This window comes from Ambystoma mexicanum, unplaced genomic scaffold (assembly GCF_040938575.1).
Source record: "Ambystoma mexicanum isolate Mex_15411 unplaced genomic scaffold, UKY_AmexF1_1 Mex_scaf45, whole genome shotgun sequence".
Taxonomy (NCBI): Eukaryota; Metazoa; Chordata; class Amphibia; order Caudata; family Ambystomatidae; genus Ambystoma; species Ambystoma mexicanum.
In genome coordinates this window covers 37,543-58,706 of record NW_027182461.1, presented here as the reverse complement: position 1 = coordinate 58,706, position 21,164 = coordinate 37,543, and the positions used below count along the sequence as shown (strand labels likewise).

Genomic DNA, 21,164 nt, shown 5'->3' with positions numbered 1-21,164 from the left:
TACGGATTCGGGGGCTGAGCAGACCCCCACCCCCCACCGGACCCCACCTCTCGTTCCGACACCACAACACCAAAGGCTCTTTTAAGAGCCGCCCACACCCTCCCCGACCGAGCTGCTCATCTGCACTCTGCTTAAGCACCATACTCTGGCCCGCCTGAGCCAAAGTAGAGGGGCGTGCAAGGTTTATGTTTTGACTAGCAAGCCAGCGCCTTGAAAAAAAACCTCAGGCGAGTCTTGCACACTGATTTTATGAATGTCGCTTGTGTGTGAATGAAGAAAGAGATCAGAGCAAGCACATGGCGTTTTTGTGTCCTACTTGACAATTCTTTCTTTGCGCCCAGAATGTACCTGCAGGAGAAGGCAAAATCCTATGCCGAAGGTAAGGTCTTTCACACGGCTGTGCCTTCTGCCCCCGTGGCTATGAGGAGCGCTGGCTCTTGCCTAGAATGGGCCTGGCTACCAGTCGCGCCTTGAAACACTTGTGTATAGGCGCCTTTATAAATGCCATATGTCCTATCATATCATATCGGGGTCGGGGCCAAGCCGGCCCGAATCCCCTCCAGTGCGCTAGGGCTTCTCGCTCTCGCCGAGGGGCAGGCTTTCCGATTGATTTACCCTTTGAACGCATTCGGGGTTGACCACAGCGCCGCCCTTTAACGCAAGGGGGCAACTGCACTCGGGGTTTGTGTATCCAGAAGGGAGAGCCAGGTGTCTGTGTCCTGCTCAGTTTGCCCCTCTACCCATTCTCCTGAGCGTGTGAATGGGGTGAGCGTTGCCGGAGGCCTCTGCGCGCGTCATGCTGGTCAGAGAGTTGCTGGTTAGTTAGTTAGTTAGTGAGGCACGCAAAGCGTCAAGGCCCACCATGGCCTCCTCCCCACACTCCTACCTACCACTGGCCTCTGCAGAGAGCTGCCCGTCTCACTTCCTTGCTTTGCCACTGCCAAGCCCTCTCACTGAGATAGATAGATACATTGTACACCATGTTGGGAGAGTGGCAGATGAGGGGAGGGACCTGTCTGGGGATTCCACTCATTACCCTAAGGGAAGTGCAAGGGTTCCTGGGAGGCATGCATGAACCGTTTGACTCCAAGAAAGGAAGGCCTGGCCGAGATATGAAACCCAGAGTGGCCCATTTCACCCTTTTTTTTCCCTTTCTTTCCTTTTAGTGTTTTGGTGGGCAGGCGGAGGGCCCTCTCTCTCAAACCTCACTCTAACTTGCTCAGGTGCTGTGCCCAGTGGGGTCTGCTGGGAATTTTGCCCGTCAAGGGCAAAGCACAGTGGCGTTTGTCAGGCGTTCGTCAGGCTTTCGGGGCAGGGGCCAGAACGCCTGGCTGGCTGGCTGCTGCAGCTGCTGCTGCTGCTGCTGCTGCTTCTCCCAGAAACCCAGCCCAGTGTCCCCAAGGACAGGCCTCTCCTCCCAGCGATGAGAAGAGGAGAAAGGAAGATCAAAGTGGGGCTGAGGCTTCCTCAGAAGGGTCAGGCCCTGTGGCGAACCAGAAGATGGACTCGGACTACAGTGGGTCTTGGTGGAGACTTGTTTATTCAGATAAAAGAAACACGCCTATCGGCTCTCCCGCTATGAGGGAAGTTCCCTGCCTTCTAAAACAAAAACAAAGGGCGCCCGTCGAAGTCCAAGAATGAAAGAGCCCTGCCTGAGTCCACACTCCTAGTTGCTGACTGGCCCTCCCACGTTAGAAAACCTCGCTAAAAGGAAAAGGAGGCTTGCACAATAGCCTCGGAAGTGCGCGTCTGTCTGGCCCGACTCGTAGAGGGCTCATTTGCACAGCCCACACTTCTCCAGATCCCACCTTTATGGCACCGGGACTCCCCAAAGTCAAGTCCTGTGGCTCTTTGGCAGGGTTATTGGCTCTCAGTCCAATTCATCTCGTATATTTGTCGGCTTTCCCAGCCTTGGCAACAAGCACGCGCATCCATTGCCCTCCTTTGTTCACAGGGCGGGTGCCCATTCGCTTCTCTTAGGATCTAGTACTGGGGCGGATACCCCAGCCTTGGTAGACCGTGTTTGGATCTCTTCCCCTCTGTTTAACTTGGCTCGCACGCCCGTTCCACCCCTTTCAGAATGTCGTACGTTGGGCGGCTTCTCCAGCCGTGATATGCAGTATTTGTATCTCTTTCACTCTCTTTTGCTTGGGTCGTGGGCCCGTTCCGCTCTTTCAGACTTTCACACGCTTGGCGGCTTCTCCAGCGGTGACATGCAGTATTCGAGCCCCTCTCACGCTCGGTCTTACCTGGGTCTTGTGGCCGTCCATTTTCCCAGCCTCTCCTGCCGTGGACGGCTTCTCCAGTCTTTGCCCCCAACGTTTACAGCCCTCCCTCCCGTCCTCACGTTGGGAGTGTTTGCATCGCTGTTTGTGCTCGTCTGGTCGGTACAGGCACTCGCCGGGTGGGGCTCGGGGACTCTGGCTCCTTCCTGTTCCCTAGTCTCGGCGTCGGTCGCTGGGCGCCGGGCCCACCACTGTTCTCTAGCCGTCGCGCCCCCGGGGAAGGCGGTTTTCTTCCCGTCTTGGCTCCGCTCCTGACCCGGGGCCTCTTTGATATTAATTTTGTTTAACTATTTTCTTCTACCATTCTCCAAAGTCTCACGTGCTCAAAAGTCTGAAAACACACATCCAAAATAAAAAAGACTCTCTAATACCTGCTCGGTCAGAGCTCCCGCCTTGTAGCCTCCAGCTAGCGGGTCTCGCTTTGGCTAGGCCAACCGCTGGCTCGGGCCCTCCAGGACGTATCCACAGCGGCTCGCCTCTGCGTGTGGAGGATTCTCCTCCCGTCTGCACGAGTCGGTCACGGCGTAGGAGGTGTCTCCCCATTCACAGTTCTTACTGTGTTTAAGCACGTCGGTACTTGCCCAGGCCCCTAGGCCGGAGGGTCTTGCCGAGCGGGCTCACCTCCCTAGCCCTAGGCGGGGCAGGGCCGTCCCTGCCAACGCTTCTCCCTGCGTGTGCCCCAAGCGCTGATTTCTGCCCTTCCTGTCCCGCATATTGGAGGTTCCACCTTTGGGTGGCACGCCCCCCCGTGTGCCCGGCCTGCCACGCCCGAGCATGCTCCTTCATGGTCGAGGCCAGTGTCTGTGTGAAAAGGACATGGACTGGGACGAGGGGGCAGAAGGCCCGAGATCATGTAGGGTAAAGTGACTGCAAGCAAACACGGCCCCTGCATGCATGTAGAATGCAAAGACAATCTGGTTTCAGAGGCTGGCTGCCAGCAAATGGGCCCAGCAATTGAACCCTGGAAGCAAGGATAACCCCACGAAACATGAAATCAGGCACTTGTGGATGTTTTGTCCCAGCACGGGAGCGGTCCTTTAGAGTGGGCTGGTCACGTGAAAAGCTATTTGGGTTTGCTGGGTTTGGGGGAGTGCTGGTCAAATCCCTCAGCGATTACATCTGTTTCCAAGGAAGTGATTAAGAGTGCAGCAGGGGCAAAGGCCCGGCAGGGGACATTTTGGGGAAATCCAGGGCCTCGGAACAGCTGGCCCGATATGTTAGAATTTAGAAACGGGCGGGTTGCGAAGAGTACCTGGATTACGCCTCCCTTGGGTGGGAAAGGGCTCTACACCTAAAGTTCCGTATTGGAATTCTGCCAATTGCCGCATTTCGGCATAGATGGAACAATGCCGTTTCAACATCATGTATTCTTTGAGGCGAGCCCGAGGAGACTGTTCAACATTACTTATTACTCTGTCCGGCCACTAAGCCACTGAGGAAGCGCTTTTTGAAGCCTTTGTTTCTAAGGCGCGGCCTGCAGGTCAGTAGGTGATGCCATGGCAATATGCCCGGACACTGCAGGCGTAGAGGCTGTTCTTGCTACTGCTAGTTATTTGAGTTGGGAAGGAAAAATACACACGAGAAAGGCTAAGGGAGTAGAATAATGCTTTGGGGTAGAGAAACCCATTTGCATTGGCTGTCAATTTTGGTAAAATGCTGATCCCGCTTTCATTTGCTTCCTCTGGCAACATGACGAATTTGTTTTCCGATTGGAAGTGATTCATGAGCTAAGTGATTACGATGTTGTTGCATTTGTGGTTTGGATATCTGTGTGTAGCTTTTATGACCTTTTTGTCGAATTAAAGCTAATAAAGTAAAAACAAAAAACAAAAAAAAGAAATCTCACACACACACAGGCGCGCGGGCGCGCGCCAGGATTGAACTCCAAAAACATAGAGCCGCTCTGGGCATGGAGCCCTGTGTCCATTTTCAAGGGGCGTTTCTAGCCTTGGCTAACACACACTCTCAGAGCTGTGTTATTTCCTTCCTCTTCGGTGCGCTTTTCCTTCGGTCCCCGGGCGGTGAGGGGAGCAGACTTGATCAGGCACCGTAGGGAAAGAAGGGAAAAAGGATATGCTCGCGCTGCTATGCGTGGGAGGTGAGCAAGAGAGGTCGAATATGAAGCGGAAAACAAAGTTTGCCCATGTTCCTGTCGCAGCTGAAGGCGGCATGCCGGCTTTACAAGACGCTTGCAAGGGAGCCGAGGCCCTGCCAAGGGGAAGCTACTTTTGTGTAAGAGCTGGGAGATGTTGCGGTCCTGGTGACACATGTAAAATGACATAAATGTATGCGTGTCGCTATTAAAAAATGGATCATTTAGGCGGAGGAAACACAGTGTGTCGTTCGCAGGGACGGTGCTGTGAGCTGGGACCTGCCTCCCCTTCTGTGGACCAATCAGAAGGAAGCTCCTCCCTATATATGCACGCCGCTTGCCGGGCCGCCCATTACTGATCTGATCTGATCTGTGAGCGCGCTGACCGAGTCCTCCTGCAGAACAATGGCTGAAACTGCTCCCGCTGCTGTGGCTCCGCCGGCGGAACCTGCCGCCGCCGCCGCACCCAAGAAGAAGACGACGCAGAAGAAAGCAGCCGGCGCTGCCAAGGCCAAAAAGCCCACGGGGCCCAGCGTGGCCGACCTCGTCGTCAAGGTCGTGGCTGCCTCCACTGAGAGGAAGGGACTCTCCCTGCCCGCCATCAAGAAGGCTCTGAGCGCCCAGGGATACGACGTGGACAAGAACAACAGCAGAGTCAAGCTTGCCGTCAAGAGCCTGGTGAGCAAAGGAGCCCTAGCCCAGCTCAAGGGCACCGGTGCCTCTGGATCCTTCAAGCTCAACAAGAAGCAGTCGCAGGGCAAGGAGAAGGCGGCCAAGAAAGCGGCGGTGAAGAGCAAGACGCCCGCAGCAAAGAAGCCTGCCGGTGCTGCCAAGAAACCCAAAAAGGCTCCCGCCGGAGTCAAGAAGAGTCCCAAGAAGGTGAAGAAACCAGCAGGAGCCAAGAGCCCTAAAAAGCCCAAAGCTGCTCCAGCCAAGAAGGCCGCCAAGAGCCCCGCAAAAGCCAAAGCCGTGAAGGCGAAAGCGGCAAAGAAGAGCCCAGCCAAGGTCGTGAAGCCCAAGGCCGTCAAACCCAAAGCGGCAAAGCCCAAAAAGGCTGCACCCAAGAAGAAGTAGAGGCTTTCGCCGAGACCCTTCAAAAAACACACACAAAAAAACACAAAGGCTCTTTTAAGAGCCGCCCACAGCATCTGAAAAGCGAGCTAGCTCATGCCTCTTGCCAGACGCGTACTGCGATATACAACGGCATGTTTGAAAGCCAACATGTACCGGGCCCCGCGGCGAGAGTCTCCACTCGCTTCGGACGCCATGCGTGACCGTGGCCAGTGCGCCCCCACCTATAAGCCCCCACCAGTTGAGACATAAGGGCATCGTGTGCACAGATGTTGAGGCATGTGATCTGGCACAACCCCCCCGCCACCTCCTCCTCCTCCTCCTCCTCCTCCCCCCCCCCGCCCCTCCCCTCATCATAACCGCAGTGTTTCGAGGCGCTGCCATTGGGCTGGCCGCCGGCAAAGATGATGATGGTAGTGTGAAATGTCAGCGCGGGGGGCGGGGGGGCAGACTTCAGAGGCTGATTTGCCACTCTCGCTTGCCACCGGTCTGAAGGCTGGTGGGAGGTTGAATTGGGGCACGCAAGGGCTGGGTGGTGGGGCTATTTTATCTGTCCACAGCGACTCATGAAAGGCTGAGCACAACCCACGGCAATCTCTTTTTGCTTCCTGTTTATTGTTGGGCCAGCCAGCCAATCGAAGGCTTCCCATTCCTGCGTCACCGCTTCATAGCCATACCTTCGGACAGCGACCAATCACAGCACAACGCGGGCTTTTTTCAAACCTGCGCCTGTTATCGCCTCAGCCAATGAGAGGAGAGCTTGGTCTTCATATACCAGCTCCCCGCCAGAGGAGCGCCATTGTATCTCGTAGAGAGAAAGCAGATCTAGCAGCGCTGCCATGGCCCGTACTAAGCAGACCGCCCGCAAGTCCACAGGAGGCAAGGCGCCTCGCAAGCAGCTGGCCACCAAGGCTGCCCGGAAGAGCGCCCCCGCCACTGGCGGCGTCAAGAAACCTCACCGCTACCGACCCGGCACTGTGGCTCTGAGGGAGATCCGCCGCTACCAGAAATCCACCGAGCTGCTCATCCGAAAGCTGCCCTTCCAGCGCCTGGTGCGAGAAATCGCCCAGGACTTCAAGACCGACCTGCGCTTCCAGAGCTCGGCCGTCATGGCCCTGCAGGAGGCCAGCGAGGCCTACCTGGTTGGGCTCTTTGAGGACACCAACCTCTGCGCCATCCACGCCAAGCGGGTCACCATCATGCCCAAGGACATCCAGCTGGCCCGCCGCATCCGGGGCGAGAGGGCTTGAGGCACACGGCAGCACCGCAACAACCGCAGAAAACACCACAAAGGCTCTTTTAAGAGCCGCCACATTGTCACAGACGAGCTGCTCCTATCCGCCCCTGCTCTTCGCTTGGCTACGCTCGTAGCTCGGGCGAGCTTTTGGCTTCAGAGGCAAAAGCCAAACATCCATTTGGCCCCATAGTTCACAGGGCTTTTCCGTGGCATGGAAGGCCCTCCAGTGTTGGGTGACGGAGGGGGGGATTTGAGGTATGCCCAAGATGCATTACTTATTCACCTGCCGGGCACACCCGGGGTCCCCCCCCCCCCCCCACGGTAGCCGCAGGCATTATTTACGCACCATGCCAGGTTTGCGCCCGTGGTCAGCGGTCCTCTTGAGTGCTCGGAAGAGAGTGCAGGGTGCCCTGACTCTGAAGCGCTTGGAAGCAGCTCCTTTTCTGATCAGTGTTTGCAACGCGCCGTGGGGGCAAGTGGGGAGGCGGGGGATGCCGCCGACGGCATGGTGCCTGCCCCTAAACCATCAGAAGCGGCAGCTGGCTGTGAGTTCTTTGTTTGGCAGGCTCTCCCACCTACGCTACCCCGCCCAGAGACCAACGGCTAGTAAGCGCGGTCATTTCGAAACGCTGCCGTCTCCCCGCCCACCCGGCCCTGCGCAGACCGTGCTGCGCACGACCGCCAGCAGCCCTCCCTCTGGTCCGCCATGGGTGCATATAAGGAGCGGCTCAGGCGCTGAACCCGTCATTCTCCGCTCGCTTGTGAAGAAGAGAAGAGTCAGCATGTCTGGACGCGGCAAAGGAGGGAAAGGGCTCGGCAAAGGCGGCGCCAAGAGGCACAGGAAAGTGCTGCGAGACAACATCCAGGGCATCACCAAGCCCGCCATCCGCCGCCTGGCCCGCCGTGGCGGAGTCAAGCGCATCTCCGGCCTCATCTACGAGGAGACCCGGGGCGTGCTGAAGGTCTTCCTGGAGAACGTGATCCGGGATGCCGTCACCTACACCGAGCACGCCAAGAGGAAGACGGTCACCGCCATGGATGTGGTCTATGCCCTGAAGCGCCAGGGACGCACCCTCTACGGATTCGGGGGCTGAGCAGACCCCCACCCCCCACCGGACCCCACCTCTCGTTCCGACACCACAACACCAAAGGCTCTTTTAAGAGCCGCCCACACCCTCCCCGACCGAGCTGCTCATCTGCACTCTGCTTAAGCACCATACTCTGGCCCGCCTGAGCCAAAGTAGAGGGGCGTGCAAGGTTTATGTTTTGACTAGCAAGCCAGCGCCTTGAAAAAAAACCTCAGGCGAGTCTTGCACACTGATTTTATGAATGTCGCTTGTGTGTGAATGAAGAAAGAGATCAGAGCAAGCACATGGCGTTTTTGTGTCCTACTTGACAATTCTTTCTTTGCGCCCAGAATGTACCTGCAGGAGAAGGCAAAATCCTATGCCGAAGGTAAGGTCTTTCACACGGCTGTGCCTTCTGCCCCCGTGGCTATGAGGAGCGCTGGCTCTTGCCTAGAATGGGCCTGGCTACCAGTCGCGCCTTGAAACACTTGTGTATAGGCGCCTTTATAAATGCCATATGTCCTATCATATCATATCGGGATCGGGGCCAAGCCGGCCCGAATCCCCTCCAGTGCGCTAGGGCTTCTCGCTCTCGCCGAGGGGCAGGCTTTCCGATTGATTTACCCTTTGAACGCATTCGGGGTTGACCACAGCGCCGCCCTTTAACGCAAGGGGGCAACTGCACTCGGGGTTTGTGTATCCAGAAGGGAGAGCCAGGTGTCTGTGTCCTGCTCAGTTTGCCCCTCTACCCATTCTCCTGAGCGTGTGAATGGGGTGAGCGTTGCCGGAGGCCTCTGCGCGCGTCATGCTGGTCAGAGAGTTGCTGGTTAGTTAGTTAGTGAGGCACGCAAAGCGTCAAGGCCCACCATGGCCTCCTCCCCACACTCCTACCTACCACTGGCCTCTGCAGAGAGCTGCCCGTCTCACTTCCTTGCTTTGCCACTGCCAAGCCCTCTCACTGAGATAGATAGATACATTGTACACCGTGTTGGGAGAGTGGCAGATGAGGGGAGGGACCTGTCTGGGGATTCCACTCATTACCCTAAGGGAAGTGCAAGGGTTCCTGGGAGGCATGCATGAACCGTTTGACTCCAAGAAAGGAAGGCCTGGCCGAGATATGAAACCCAGAGTGGCCCATTTCACCCTTTTTTTTCCCTTTCTTTCCTTTTAGTGTTTTGGTGGGCAGGCGGAGGGCCCTCTCTCTCAAACCTCACTCTAACTTGCTCAGGTGCTGTGCCCAGTGGGGTCTGCTGGGAATTTTGCCCGTCAAGGGCAAAGCCCGTCAAGGGCAAAGCACAGTGGCGTTTGTCAGGCGTTCGTCAGGCTTTCGGGGCAGGGGCCAGAACGCCTGGCTGGCTGGCTGGCTGGCTGGCTGCTGCAGCTGCTGCTGCTGCTGCTGCTGCTGCTGCTGCTGCTGCTGCTTCTCCCAGAAACCCAGCCCAGTGTCCCCAAGGACAGGCCTCTCCTCCCAGCGATGAGAAGAGGAGAAAGGAAGATCAAAGTGGGGCTGAGGCTTCCTCAGAAGGGTCAGGCCCTGTCGCGAACCAGAAGATGGACTCGGACTCAGAAGGGTCAGGCCCTGTGGCGAACCAGAAGATGGACTCGGACTACAGTGGGTCTTGGTGGAGACTTGTTTATTCAGATAAAAGAAACACGCCTATCGGCTCTCCCGCTATGAGGGAAGTTCCCTGCCTTCTAAAACAAAAACAAAGGGCGCCCGTCGAAGTCCAAGAATGAAAGAGCCCTGCCTGAGTCCACACTCCTAGTTGCTGACTGGCCCTCCCACGTTAGAAAACCTCGCTAAAAGGAAAAGGAGGCTTGCACAATAGCCTCGGAAGTGCGCGTCTGTCTGGCCCGACTCGTAGAGGGCTCATTTGCACAGCCCACACTTCTCCAGATCCCACCTTTATGGCACCGGGACTCCCCAAAGTCAAGTCCTGTGGCTCTTTGGCAGGGTTATTGGCTCTCAGTCCAATTCATCTCGTATATTTGTCGGCTTTCCCAGCCTTGGCAACAAGCACGCGCATCCATTGCCCTCCTTTGTTCACAGGGCGGGTGCCCATTCGCTTCTCTTAGGATCTAGTACTGGGGCGGATACCCCAGCCTTGGTAGACCGTGTTTGGATCTCTTCCCCTCTGTTTAACTTGGCTCGCACGCCCGTTCCACCCCTTTCAGAATGTCGTACGTTGGGCGGCTTCTCCAGCCGTGATATGCAGTATTTGTATCTCTTTCACTCTCTTTTGCTTGGGTCGTGGGCCCGTTCCGCTCTTTCAGACTTTCACACGCTTGGCGGCTTCTCCAGCGGTGACATGCAGTATTCGAGCCCCTCTCACGCTCGGTCTTACCTGGGTCTTGTGGCCGTCCATTTTCCCAGCCTCTCCTGCCGTGGACGGCTTCTCCAGTCTTTGCCCCCAACGTTTACAGCCCTCCCTCCCGTCCTCACGTTGGGAGTGTTTGCATCGCTGTTTGTGCTCGTCTGGTCGGTACAGGCACTCGCCGGGTGGGGCTCGGGGACTCTGGCTCCTTCCTGTTCCCTAGTCTCGGCGTCGGTCGCTGGGCGCCGGGCCCACCACTGTTCTCTAGCCGTCGCGCCCCCGGGGAAGGCGGTTTTCTTCCCGTCTTGGCTCCGCTCCTGACCCGGGGCCTCTTTGATATTAATTTTGTTTAACTATTTTCTTCTACCATTCTCCAAAGTCTCACGTGCTCAAAAGTCTGAAAACACACATCCAAAATAAAAAAGACTCTCTAATACCTGCTCGGTCAGAGCTCCCGCCTTGTAGCCTCCAGCTAGCGGGTCTCGCTTTGGCTAGGCCAACCGCTGGCTCGGGCCCTCCAGGACGTATCCACAGCGGCTCGCCTCTGCGTGTGGAGGATTCTCCTCCCGTCTGCACGAGTCGGTCACGGCGTAGGAGGTGTCTCCCCATTCACAGTTCTTACTGTGTTTAAGCACGTCGGTACTTGCCCAGGCCCCTAGGCCGGAGGGTCTTGCCGAGCGGGCTCACCTCCCTAGCCCTAGGCGGGGCAGGGCCGTCCCTGCCAACGCTTCTCCCTGCGTGTGCCCCAAGCGCTGATTTCTGCCCTTCCTGTCCCGCATATTGGAGGTTCCACCTTTGGGTGGCACGCCCCCCCGTGTGCCCGGCCTGCCACGCCCGAGCATGCTCCTTCATGGTCGAGGCCAGTGTCTGTGTGAAAAGGACATGGACTGGGACGAGGGGGCAGAAGGCCCGAGATCATGTAGGGTAAAGTGACTGCAAGCAAACACGGCCCCTGCATGCATGTAGAATGCAAAGACAATCTGGTTTCAGAGGCTGGCTGCCAGCAAATGGGCCCAGCAATTGAACCCTGGAAGCAAGGATAACCCCACGAAACATGAAATCAGGCACTTGTGGATGTTTTGTCCCAGCACGGGAGCGGTCCTTTAGAGTGGGCTGGTCACGTGAAAAGCTATTTGGGTTTGCTGGGTTTGGGGGAGTGCTGGTCAAATCCCTCAGCGATTACATCTGTTTCCAAGGAAGTGATTAAGAGTGCAGCAGGGGCAAAGGCCCGGCAGGGGACATTTTGGGGAAATCCAGGGCCTCGGAACAGCTGGCCCGATATGTTAGAATTTAGAAACGGGCGGGTTGCGAAGAGTACCTGGATTACGCCTCCCTTGGGTGGGAAAGGGCTCTACACCTAAAGTTCCGTATTGGAATTCTGCCAATTGCCGCATTTCGGCATAGATGGAACAATGCCGTTTCAACATCATGTATTCTTTGAGGCGAGCCCGAGGAGACTGTTCAACATTACTTATTACTCTGTCCGGCCACTAAGCCACTGAGGAAGCGCTTTTTGAAGCCTTTGTTTCTAAGGCGCGGCCTGCAGGTCAGTAGGTGATGCCATGGCAATATGCCCGGACACTGCAGGCGTAGAGGCTGTTCTTGCTACTGCTAGTTATTTGAGTTGGGAAGGAAAAATACACACGAGAAAGGCTAAGGGAGTAGAATAATGCTTTGGGGTAGAGAAACCCATTTGCATTGGCTGTCAATTTTGGTAAAATGCTGATCCCGCTTTCATTTGCTTCCTCTGGCAACATGACGAATTTGTTTTCCGATTGGAAGTGATTCATGAGCTAAGTGATTACGATGTTGTTGCATTTGTGGTTTGGATATCTGTGTGTAGCTTTTATGACCTTTTTGTCGAATTAAAGCTAATAAAGTAAAAACAAAAAACAAAAAAAAGAAATCTCACACACACACAGGCGCGCGGGCGCGCGCCAGGATTGAACTCCAAAAACATAGAGCCGCTCTGGGCATGGAGCCCTGTGTCCATTTTCAAGGGGCGTTTCTAGCCTTGGCTAACACACACTCTCAGAGCTGTGTTATTTCCTTCCTCTTCGGTGCGCTTTTCCTTCGGTCCCCGGGCGGTGAGGGGAGCAGACTTGATCAGGCACCGTAGGGAAAGAAGGGAAAAAGGATATGCTCGCGCTGCTATGCGTGGGAGGTGAGCAAGAGAGGTCGAATATGAAGCGGAAAACAAAGTTTGCCCATGTTCCTGTCGCAGCTGAAGGCGGCATGCCGGCTTTACAAGACGCTTGCAAGGGAGCCGAGGCCCTGCCAAGGGGAAGCTACTTTTGTGTAAGAGCTGGGAGATGTTGCGGTCCTGGTGACACATGTAAAATGACATAAATGTATGCGTGTCGCTATTAAAAAATGGATCATTTAGGCGGAGGAAACACAGTGTGTCGTTCGCAGGGACGGTGCTGTGAGCTGGGACCTGCCTCCCCTTCTGTGGACCAATCAGAAGGAAGCTCCTCCCTATATATGCACGCCGCTTGCCGGGCCGCCCATTACTGATCTGATCTGATCTGTGAGCGCGCTGACCGAGTCCTCCTGCAGAACAATGGCTGAAACTGCTCCCGCTGCTGTGGCTCCGCCGGCGGAACCTGCCGCCGCCGCCGCACCCAAGAAGAAGACGACGCAGAAGAAAGCAGCCGGCGCTGCCAAGGCCAAAAAGCCCACGGGGCCCAGCGTGGCCGACCTCGTCGTCAAGGTCGTGGCTGCCTCCACTGAGAGGAAGGGACTCTCCCTGCCCGCCATCAAGAAGGCTCTGAGCGCCCAGGGATACGACGTGGACAAGAACAACAGCAGAGTCAAGCTTGCCGTCAAGAGCCTGGTGAGCAAAGGAGCCCTAGCCCAGCTCAAGGGCACCGGTGCCTCTGGATCCTTCAAGCTCAACAAGAAGCAGTCGCAGGGCAAGGAGAAGGCGGCCAAGAAAGCGGCGGTGAAGAGCAAGACGCCCGCAGCAAAGAAGCCTGCCGGTGCTGCCAAGAAACCCAAAAAGGCTCCCGCCGGAGTCAAGAAGAGTCCCAAGAAGGTGAAGAAACCAGCAGGAGCCAAGAGCCCTAAAAAGCCCAAAGCTGCTCCAGCCAAGAAGGCCGCCAAGAGCCCCGCAAAAGCCAAAGCCGTGAAGGCGAAAGCGGCAAAGAAGAGCCCAGCCAAGGTCGTGAAGCCCAAGGCCGTCAAACCCAAAGCGGCAAAGCCCAAAAAGGCTGCACCCAAGAAGAAGTAGAGGCTTTCGCCGAGACCCTTCAAAAAACACACACAAAAAAACACAAAGGCTCTTTTAAGAGCCGCCCACAGCATCTGAAAAGCGAGCTAGCTCATGCCTCTTGCCAGACGCGTACTGCGATATACAACGGCATGTTTGAAAGCCAACATGTACCGGGCCCCGCGGCGAGAGTCTCCACTCGCTTCGGACGCCATGCGTGACCGTGGCCAGTGCGCCCCCACCTATAAGCCCCCACCAGTTGAGACATAAGGGCATCGTGTGCACAGATGTTGAGGCATGTGATCTGGCACAACCCCCCCGCCACCTCCTCCTCCTCCTCCCCCCCCCCGCCCCTCCCCTCATCATAACCGCAGTGTTTCGAGGCGCTGCCATTGGGCTGGCCGCCGGCAAAGATGATGATGGTAGTGTGAAATGTCAGCGCGGGGGGCGGGGGGGCAGACTTCAGAGGCTGATTTGCCACTCTCGCTTGCCACCGGTCTGAAGGCTGGTGGGAGGTTGAATTGGGGCACGCAAGGGCTGGGTGGTGGGGCTATTTTATCTGTCCACAGCGACTCATGAAAGGCTGAGCACAACCCACGTCAATCTCTTTTTGCTTCCTGTTTATTGTTGGGCCAGCCAGCCAATCGAAGGCTTCCCATTCCTGCGTCACCGCTTCATAGCCATACCTTCGGACAGCGACCAATCACAGCACAACGCGGGCTTTTTTCAAACCTGCGCCTGTTATCGCCTCAGCCAATGAGAGGAGAGCTTGGTCTTCATATACCAGCTCCCCGCCAGAGGAGCGCCATTGTATCTCGTAGAGAGAAAGCAGATCTAGCAGCGCTGCCATGGCCCGTACTAAGCAGACCGCCCGCAAGTCCACAGGAGGCAAGGCGCCTCGCAAGCAGCTGGCCACCAAGGCTGCCCGGAAGAGCGCCCCCGCCACTGGCGGCGTCAAGAAACCTCACCGCTACCGACCCGGCACTGTGGCTCTGAGGGAGATCCGCCGCTACCAGAAATCCACCGAGCTGCTCATCCGAAAGCTGCCCTTCCAGCGCCTGGTGCGAGAAATCGCCCAGGACTTCAAGACCGACCTGCGCTTCCAGAGCTCGGCCGTCATGGCCCTGCAGGAGGCCAGCGAGGCCTACCTGGTTGGGCTCTTTGAGGACACCAACCTCTGCGCCATCCACGCCAAGCGGGTCACCATCATGCCCAAGGACATCCAGCTGGCCCGCCGCATCCGGGGCGAGAGGGCTTGAGGCACACGGCAGCACCGCAACAACCGCAGAAAACACCACAAAGGCTCTTTTAAGAGCCGCCACATTGTCACAGACGAGCTGCTCCTATCCGCCCCTGCTCTTCGCTTGGCTACGCTCGTAGCTCGGGCGAGCTTTTGGCTTCAGAGGCAAAAGCCAAACATCCATTTGGCCCCATAGTTCACAGGGCTTTTCCGTGGCATGGAAGGCCCTCCAGTGTTGGGTGACGGAGGGGGGGATTTGAGGTATGCCCAAGATGCATTACTTATTCACCTGCCGGGCACACCCGGGGTCCCCCCCCCCCCCCCACGGTAGCCGCAGGCATTATTTACGCACCATGCCAGGTTTGCGCCCGTGGTCAGCGGTCCTCTTGAGTGCTCGGAAGAGAGTGCAGGGTGCCCTGACTCTGAAGCGCTTGGAAGCAGCTCCTTTTCTGATCAGTGTTTGCAACGCGCCGTGGGGGCAAGTGGGGAGGCGGGGGATGCCGCCGACGGCATGGTGCCTGCCCCTAAACCATCAGAAGCGGCAGCTGGCTGTGAGTTCTTTGTTTGGCAGGCTCTCCCACCTACGCTACCCCGCCCAGAGACCAACGGCTAGTAAGCGCGGTCATTTCGAAACGCTGCCGTCTCCCCGCCCACCCGGCCCTGCGCACGACCGCCAGCAGCCCTCCCTCTGGTCCGCCATGGGTGCATATAAGGAGCGGCTCAGGCGCTGAACCCGTCATTCTCCGCTCGCTTGTGAAGAAGAGAAGAGTCAGCATGTCTGGACGCGGCAAAGGAGGGAAAGGGCTCGGCAAAGGCGGCGCCAAGAGGCACAGGAAAGTGCTGCGAGACAACATCCAGGGCATCACCAAGCCCGCCATCCGCCGCCTGGCCCGCCGTGGCGGAGTCAAGCGCATCTCCGGCCTCATCTACGAGGAGACCCGGGGCGTGCTGAAGGTCTTCCTGGAGAACGTGATCCGGGATGCCGTCACCTACACCGAGCACGCCAAGAGGAAGACGGTCACCGCCATGGATGTGGTCTATGCCCTGAAGCGCCAGGGACGCACCCTCTACGGATTCGGGGGCTGAGCAGACCCCCACCCCCCACCGGACCCCACCTCTCGTTCCGACACCACAACACCAAAGGCTCTTTTAAGAGCCGCCCACACCCTCCCCGACCGAGCTGCTCATCTGCACTCTGCTTAAGCACCATACTCTGGCCCGCCTGAGCCAAAGTAGAGGGGCGTGCAAGGTTTATGTTTTGACTAGCAAGCCAGCGCCTTGAAAAAAAACCTCAGGCGAGTCTTGCACACTGATTTTATGAATGTCGCTTGTGTGTGAATGAAGAAAGAGATCAGAGCAAGCACATGGCGTTTTTGTGTCCTACTTGACAATTCTTTCTTTGCGCCCAGAATGTACCTGCAGGAGAAGGCAAAATCCTATGCCGAAGGTAAGGTCTTTCACACGGCTGTGCCTTCTGCCCCCGTGGCTATGAGGAGCGCTGGCTCTTGCCTAGAATGGGCCTGGCTACCAGTCGCGCCTTGAAACACTTGTGTATAGGCGCCTTTATAAATGCCATATGTCCTATCATATCATATCGGGGTCGGGGCCAAGCCGGCCCGAATCCCCTCCAGTGCGCTAGGGCTTCTCGCTCTCGCCGAGGGGCAGGCTTTCCGATTGATTTACCCTTTGAACGCATTCGGGGTTGACCACAGCGCCGCCCTTTAACGCAAGGGGGCAACTGCACTCGGGGTTTGTGTATCCAGAAGGGAGAGCCAGGTGTCTGTGTCCTGCTCAGTTTGCCCCTCTACCCATTCTCCTGAGCGTGTGAATGGGGTGAGCGTTGCCGGAGGCCTCTGCGCGCGTCATGCTGGTCAGAGAGTTGCTGGTTAGTTAGTTAGTTAGTGAGGCACGCAAAGCGTCAAGGCCCACCATGGCCTCCTCCCCACACTCCTACCTACCACTGGCCTCTGCAGAGAGCTGCCCGTCTCACTTCCTTGCTTTGCCACTGCCAAGCCCTCTCACTGAGATAGATAGATACATTGTACACCATGTTGGGAGAGTGGCAGATGAGGGGAGGGACCTGTCTGGGGATTCCACTCATTACCCTAAGGGAAGTGCAAGGGTTCCTGGGAGGCATGCATGAACCGTTTGACTCCAAGAAAGGAAGGCCTGGCCGAGATATGAAACCCAGAGTGGCCCATTTCACCCTTTTTTTTCCCTTTCTTTCCTTTTAGTGTTTTGGTGGGCAGGCGGAGGGCCCTCTCTCTCAAACCTCACTCTAACTTGCTCAGGTGCTGTGCCCAGTGGGGTCTGCTGGGAATTTTGCCCGTCAAGGGCAAAGCACAGTGGCGTTTGTCAGGCGTTCGTCAGGCTTTCGGGGCAGGGGCCAGAACGCCTGGCTGGCTGGCTGCTGCAGCTGCTGCTGCTGCTGCTGCTGCTTCTCCCAGAAACCCAGCCCAGTGTCCCCAAGGACAGGCCTCTCCTCCCAGCGATGAGAAGAGGAGAAAGGAAGATCAAAGTGGGGCTGAGGCTTCCTCAGAAGGGTCAGGCCCTGTGGCGAACCAGAAGATGGACTCGGACTACAGTGGGTCTTGGTGGAGACTTGTTTATTCAGATAAAAGAAACACGCCTATCGGCTCTCCCGCTATGAGGGAAGTTCCCTGCCTTCTAAAACAAAAACAAAGGGCGCCCGTCGAAGTCCAAGAATGAAAGAGCCCTGCCTGAGTCCACACTCCTAGTTGCTGACTGGCCCTCCCACGTTAGAAAACCTCGCTAAAAGGAAAAGGAGGCTTGCACAATAGCCTCGGAAGTGCGCGTCTGTCTGGCCCGACTCGTAGAGGGCTCATTTGCACAGCCCACACTTCTCCAGATCCCACCTTTATGGCACCGGGACTCCCCAAAGTCAAGTCCTGTGGCTCTTTGGCAGGGTTATTGGCTCTCAGTCCAATTCATCTCGTATATTTGTCGGCTTTCCCAGCCTTGGCAACAAGCACGCGCATCCATTGCCCTCCTTTGTTCACAGGGCGGGTGCCCATTCGCTTCTCTTAGGATCTAGTACTGGGGCGGATACCCCAGCCTTGGTAGACCGTGTTTGGATCTCTTCCCCTCTGTTTAACTTGGCTCGCACGCCCGTTCCACCCCTTTCAGAATGTCGTACGTTGGGCGGCTTCTCCAGCCGTGATATGCAGTATTTGTATCTCTTTCACTCTCTTTTGCTTGGGTCGTGGGCCCGTTCCGCTCTTTCAGACTTTCACACGCTTGGCGGCTTCTCCAGCGGTGACATGCAGTATTCGAGCCCCTCTCACGCTCGGTCTTACCTGGGTCTTGTGGCCGTCCATTTTCCCAGCCTCTCCTGCCGTGGACGGCTTCTCCAGTCTTTGCCCCCAACGTTTACAGCCCTCCCTCCCGTCCTCACGTTGGGAGTGTTTGCATCGCTGTTTGTGCTCGTCTGGTCGGTACAGGCACTCGCCGGGTGGGGCTCGGGGACTCTGGCTCCTTCCTGTTCCCTAGTCTCGGCGTCGGTCGCTGGGCGCCGGGCCCACCACTGTTCTCTAGCCGTCGCGCCCCCGGGGAAGGCGGTTTTCTTCCCGTCTTGGCTCCGCTCCTGACCCGGGGCCTCTTTGATATTAATTTTGTTTAACTATTTTCTTCTACCATTCTCCAAAGTCTCACGTGCTCAAAAGTCTGAAAACACACATCCAAAATAAAAAAGACTCTCTAATACCTGCTCGGTCAGAGCTCCCGCCTTGTAGCCTCCAGCTAGCGGGTCTCGCTTTGGCTAGGCCAACCGCTGGCTCGGGCCCTCCAGGACGTATCCACAGCGGCTCGCCTCTGCGTGTGGAGGATTCTCCTCCCGTCTGCACGAGTCGGTCACGGCGTAGGAGGTGTCTCCCCATTCACAGTTCTTACTGTGTTTAAGCACGTCGGTACTTGCCCAGGCCCCTAGGCCGGAGGGTCTTGCCGAGCGGGCTCACCTCCCTAGCCCTAGGCGGGGCAGGGCCGTCCCTGCCAACGCTTCTCCCTGCGTGTGCCCCAAGCGCTGATTTCTGCCCTTCCTGTCCCGCATATTGGAGGTTCCACCTTTGGGTGGCACGCCCCCCCGTGTGCCCGGCCTGCCACGCCCGAGCATGCTCCTTCATGGTCGAGGCCAGTGTCTGTGTGAAAAGGACATGGACTGGGACGAGGGGGCAGAAGGCCCGAGATCATGTAGGGTAAAGTGACTGCAAGCAAACACGGCCCCTGCATGCATGTAGAATGCAAAGACAATCTGGTTTCAGAGGCTGGCTGCCAGCAAATGGGCCCAGCAATTGAACCCTGGAAGCAAGGATAACCCCACGAAACATGAAATCAGGCACTTGTGGATGTTTTGTCCCAGCACGGGAGCGGTCCTTTAGAGTGGGCTGGTCACGTGAAAAGCTATTTGGGTTTGCTGGGTTTGGGGGAGTGCTGGTCAAATCCCTCAGCGATTACATCTGTTTCCAAGGAAGTGATTAAGAGTGCAGCAGGGGCAAAGGCCCGGCAGGGGACATTTTGGGGAAATCCAGGGCCTCGGAACAGCTGGCCCGATATGTTAGAATTTAGAAACGGGCGGGTTGCGAAGAGTACCTGGATTACGCCTCCCTTGGGTGGGAAAGGGCTCTACACCTAAAGTTCCGTATTGGAATTCTGCCAATTGCCGCATTTCGGCATAGATGGAACAATGCCGTTTCAACATCATGTATTCTTTGAGGCGAGCCCGAGGAGACTGTTCAACATTACTTATTACTCTGTCCGGCCACTAAGCCACTGAGGAAGCGCTTTTTGAAGCCTTTGTTTCTAAGGCGCGGCCTGCAGGTCAGTAGGTGATGCCATGGCAATATGCCCGGACACTGCAGGCGTAGAGGCTGTTCTTGCTACTGCTAGTTATTTGAGTTGGGAAGGAAAAATACACACGAGAAAGGCTAAGGGAGTAGAATAATGCTTTGGGGTAGAGAAACCCATTTGCATTGGCTGTCAATTTTGGTAAAATGCTGATCCCGCTTTCATTTGCTTCCTCTGGCAACATGACGAATTTGTTTTCCGATTGGAAGTGATTCATGAGCTAAGTGATTACGATGTTGTTGCATTTGTGGTTTGGATATCTGTGTGTAGCTTTTATGACCTTTTTGTCGAATTAAAGCTAATAAAGTAAAAACAAAAAACAAAAAAAAGAAATCTCACACACACACAGGCGCGCGGGCGCGCGCCAGGATTGAACTCCAAAAACATAGAGCCGCTCTGGGCATGGAGCCCTGTGTCCATTTTCAAGGGGCGTTTCTAGCCTTGGCTAACACACACTCTCAGAGCTGTGTTATTTCCTTCCTCTTCGGTGCGCTTTTCCTTCGGTCCCCGGGCGGTGAGGGGAGCAGACTTGATCAGGCACCGTAGGGAAAGAAGGGAAAAAGGATATGCTCGCGCTGCTATGCGTGGGAGGTGAGCAAGAGAGGTCGAATATGAAGCGGAAAACAAAGTTTGCCCATGTTCCTGTCGCAGCTGAAGGCGGCATGCCGGCTTTACAAGACGCTTGCAAGGGAGCCGAGGCCCTGCCAAGGGGAAGCTACTTTTGTGTAAGAGCTGGGAGATGTTGCGGTCCTGGTGACACATGTAAAATGACATAAATGTATGCGTGTCGCTATTAAAAAATGGATCATTTAGGCGGAGGAAACACAGTGTGTCGTTCGCAGGGACGGTGCTGTGAGCTGGGACCTGCCTCCCCTTCTGTGGACCAATCAGAAGGAAGCTCCTCCCTATATATGCACGCCGCTTGCCGGGCCGCCCATTACTGATCTGATCTGATCTGTGAGCGCGCTGACCGAGTCCTCCTGCAGAACAATGGCTGAAACTGCTCCCGCTGCTGTGGCTCCGCCGGCGGAACCTGCCGCCGCCGCCGCACCCAAGAAGAAGACGACGCAGAAGAAAGCAGCCGGCGCTGCCAAGGCCAAAAAGCCCACGGGGCCCAGCGTGGCCGACCTCGTCGTCAAGGTCGTGGCTGCCTCCACTGAGAGGAAGGGACTCTCCCTGCCCGCCATCAAGAAGGCTCTGAGCGCCCAGGGATACGACGTGGACAAGAACAACAGCAGAGTCAAGCTTGCCGTCAAGAGCCTGGTGAGCAAAGGAGCCCTAGCCCAGCTCAAGGGCACCGGTGCCTCTGGATCCTTCAAGCTCAACAAGAAGCAGTCGCAGGGCAAGGAGAAGGCGGCCAAGAAAGCGGCGGTGAAGAGCAAGACGCCCGCAGCAAAGAAGCCTGCCGGTGCTGCCAAGAAACCCAAAAAGGCTCCCGCCGGAGTCAAGAAGAGTCCCAAGAAGGTGAAGAAACCAGCAGGAGCCAAGAGCCCTAAAAAGCCCAAAGCTGCTCCAGCCAAGAAGGCCGCCAAGAGCCCCGCAAAAGCCAAAGCCGTGAAGGCGAAAGCGGCAAAGAAGAGCCCAGCCAAGGTCGTGAAGCCCAAGGCCGTCAAACCCAAAGCGGCAAAGCCCAAAAAGGCTGCACCCAAGAAGAAGTAGAGGCTTTCGCCGAGACCCTTCAAAAAACACACACAAAAAAACACAAAGGCTCTTTTAAGAGCCGCCCACAGCATCTGAAAAGCGAGCTAGCTCATGCCTCTTGCCAGACGCGTACTGCGATATACAA

At 56.6% G+C, this 21,164-nt stretch overlaps 3 protein-coding genes across 3 annotated transcripts; all 3 read left to right on the top strand.

Moving 5' to 3' along the window:
* Positions 1-4,734: 4,734 nt before the first annotated feature.
* On the top strand, positions 4,735-5,512 carry LOC138559153 (histone H1-like). The gene has a single exon (XM_069642718.1). It carries the CDS (start codon positions 4,783-4,785, stop codon positions 5,449-5,451), a length of 669 nt encoding a protein of 222 aa, XP_069498819.1. The 5' UTR covers positions 4,735-4,782; the 3' UTR covers positions 5,452-5,512.
* Positions 5,513-12,630: 7,118 nt separating this feature from the next.
* LOC138559155 (histone H1-like) lies at positions 12,631-13,303 on the top strand. Its single transcript, XM_069642720.1, has one exon. It carries the CDS (start codon positions 12,631-12,633, stop codon positions 13,297-13,299), a length of 669 nt encoding a protein of 222 aa, XP_069498821.1. The 3' UTR covers positions 13,300-13,303.
* Positions 13,304-20,368: 7,065 nt separating this feature from the next.
* Positions 20,369-21,051, top strand: LOC138559156 (histone H1-like). Its single transcript, XM_069642721.1, has one exon. It carries the CDS (start codon positions 20,369-20,371, stop codon positions 21,035-21,037), a length of 669 nt encoding a protein of 222 aa, XP_069498822.1. The 3' UTR covers positions 21,038-21,051.
* The last annotated feature ends 113 nt before the right edge of the window (positions 21,052-21,164 follow it).

Coding starts and splice junctions, on each gene's coding strand:
- LOC138559153 (XM_069642718.1), top strand. CDS start 4,783: ATGGCTGAAACTGCTCCCGCTGCTGTGGCTCCGCCGGCGGAACCTGCC.
- LOC138559155 (XM_069642720.1), top strand. CDS start 12,631: ATGGCTGAAACTGCTCCCGCTGCTGTGGCTCCGCCGGCGGAACCTGCC.
- LOC138559156 (XM_069642721.1), top strand. CDS start 20,369: ATGGCTGAAACTGCTCCCGCTGCTGTGGCTCCGCCGGCGGAACCTGCC.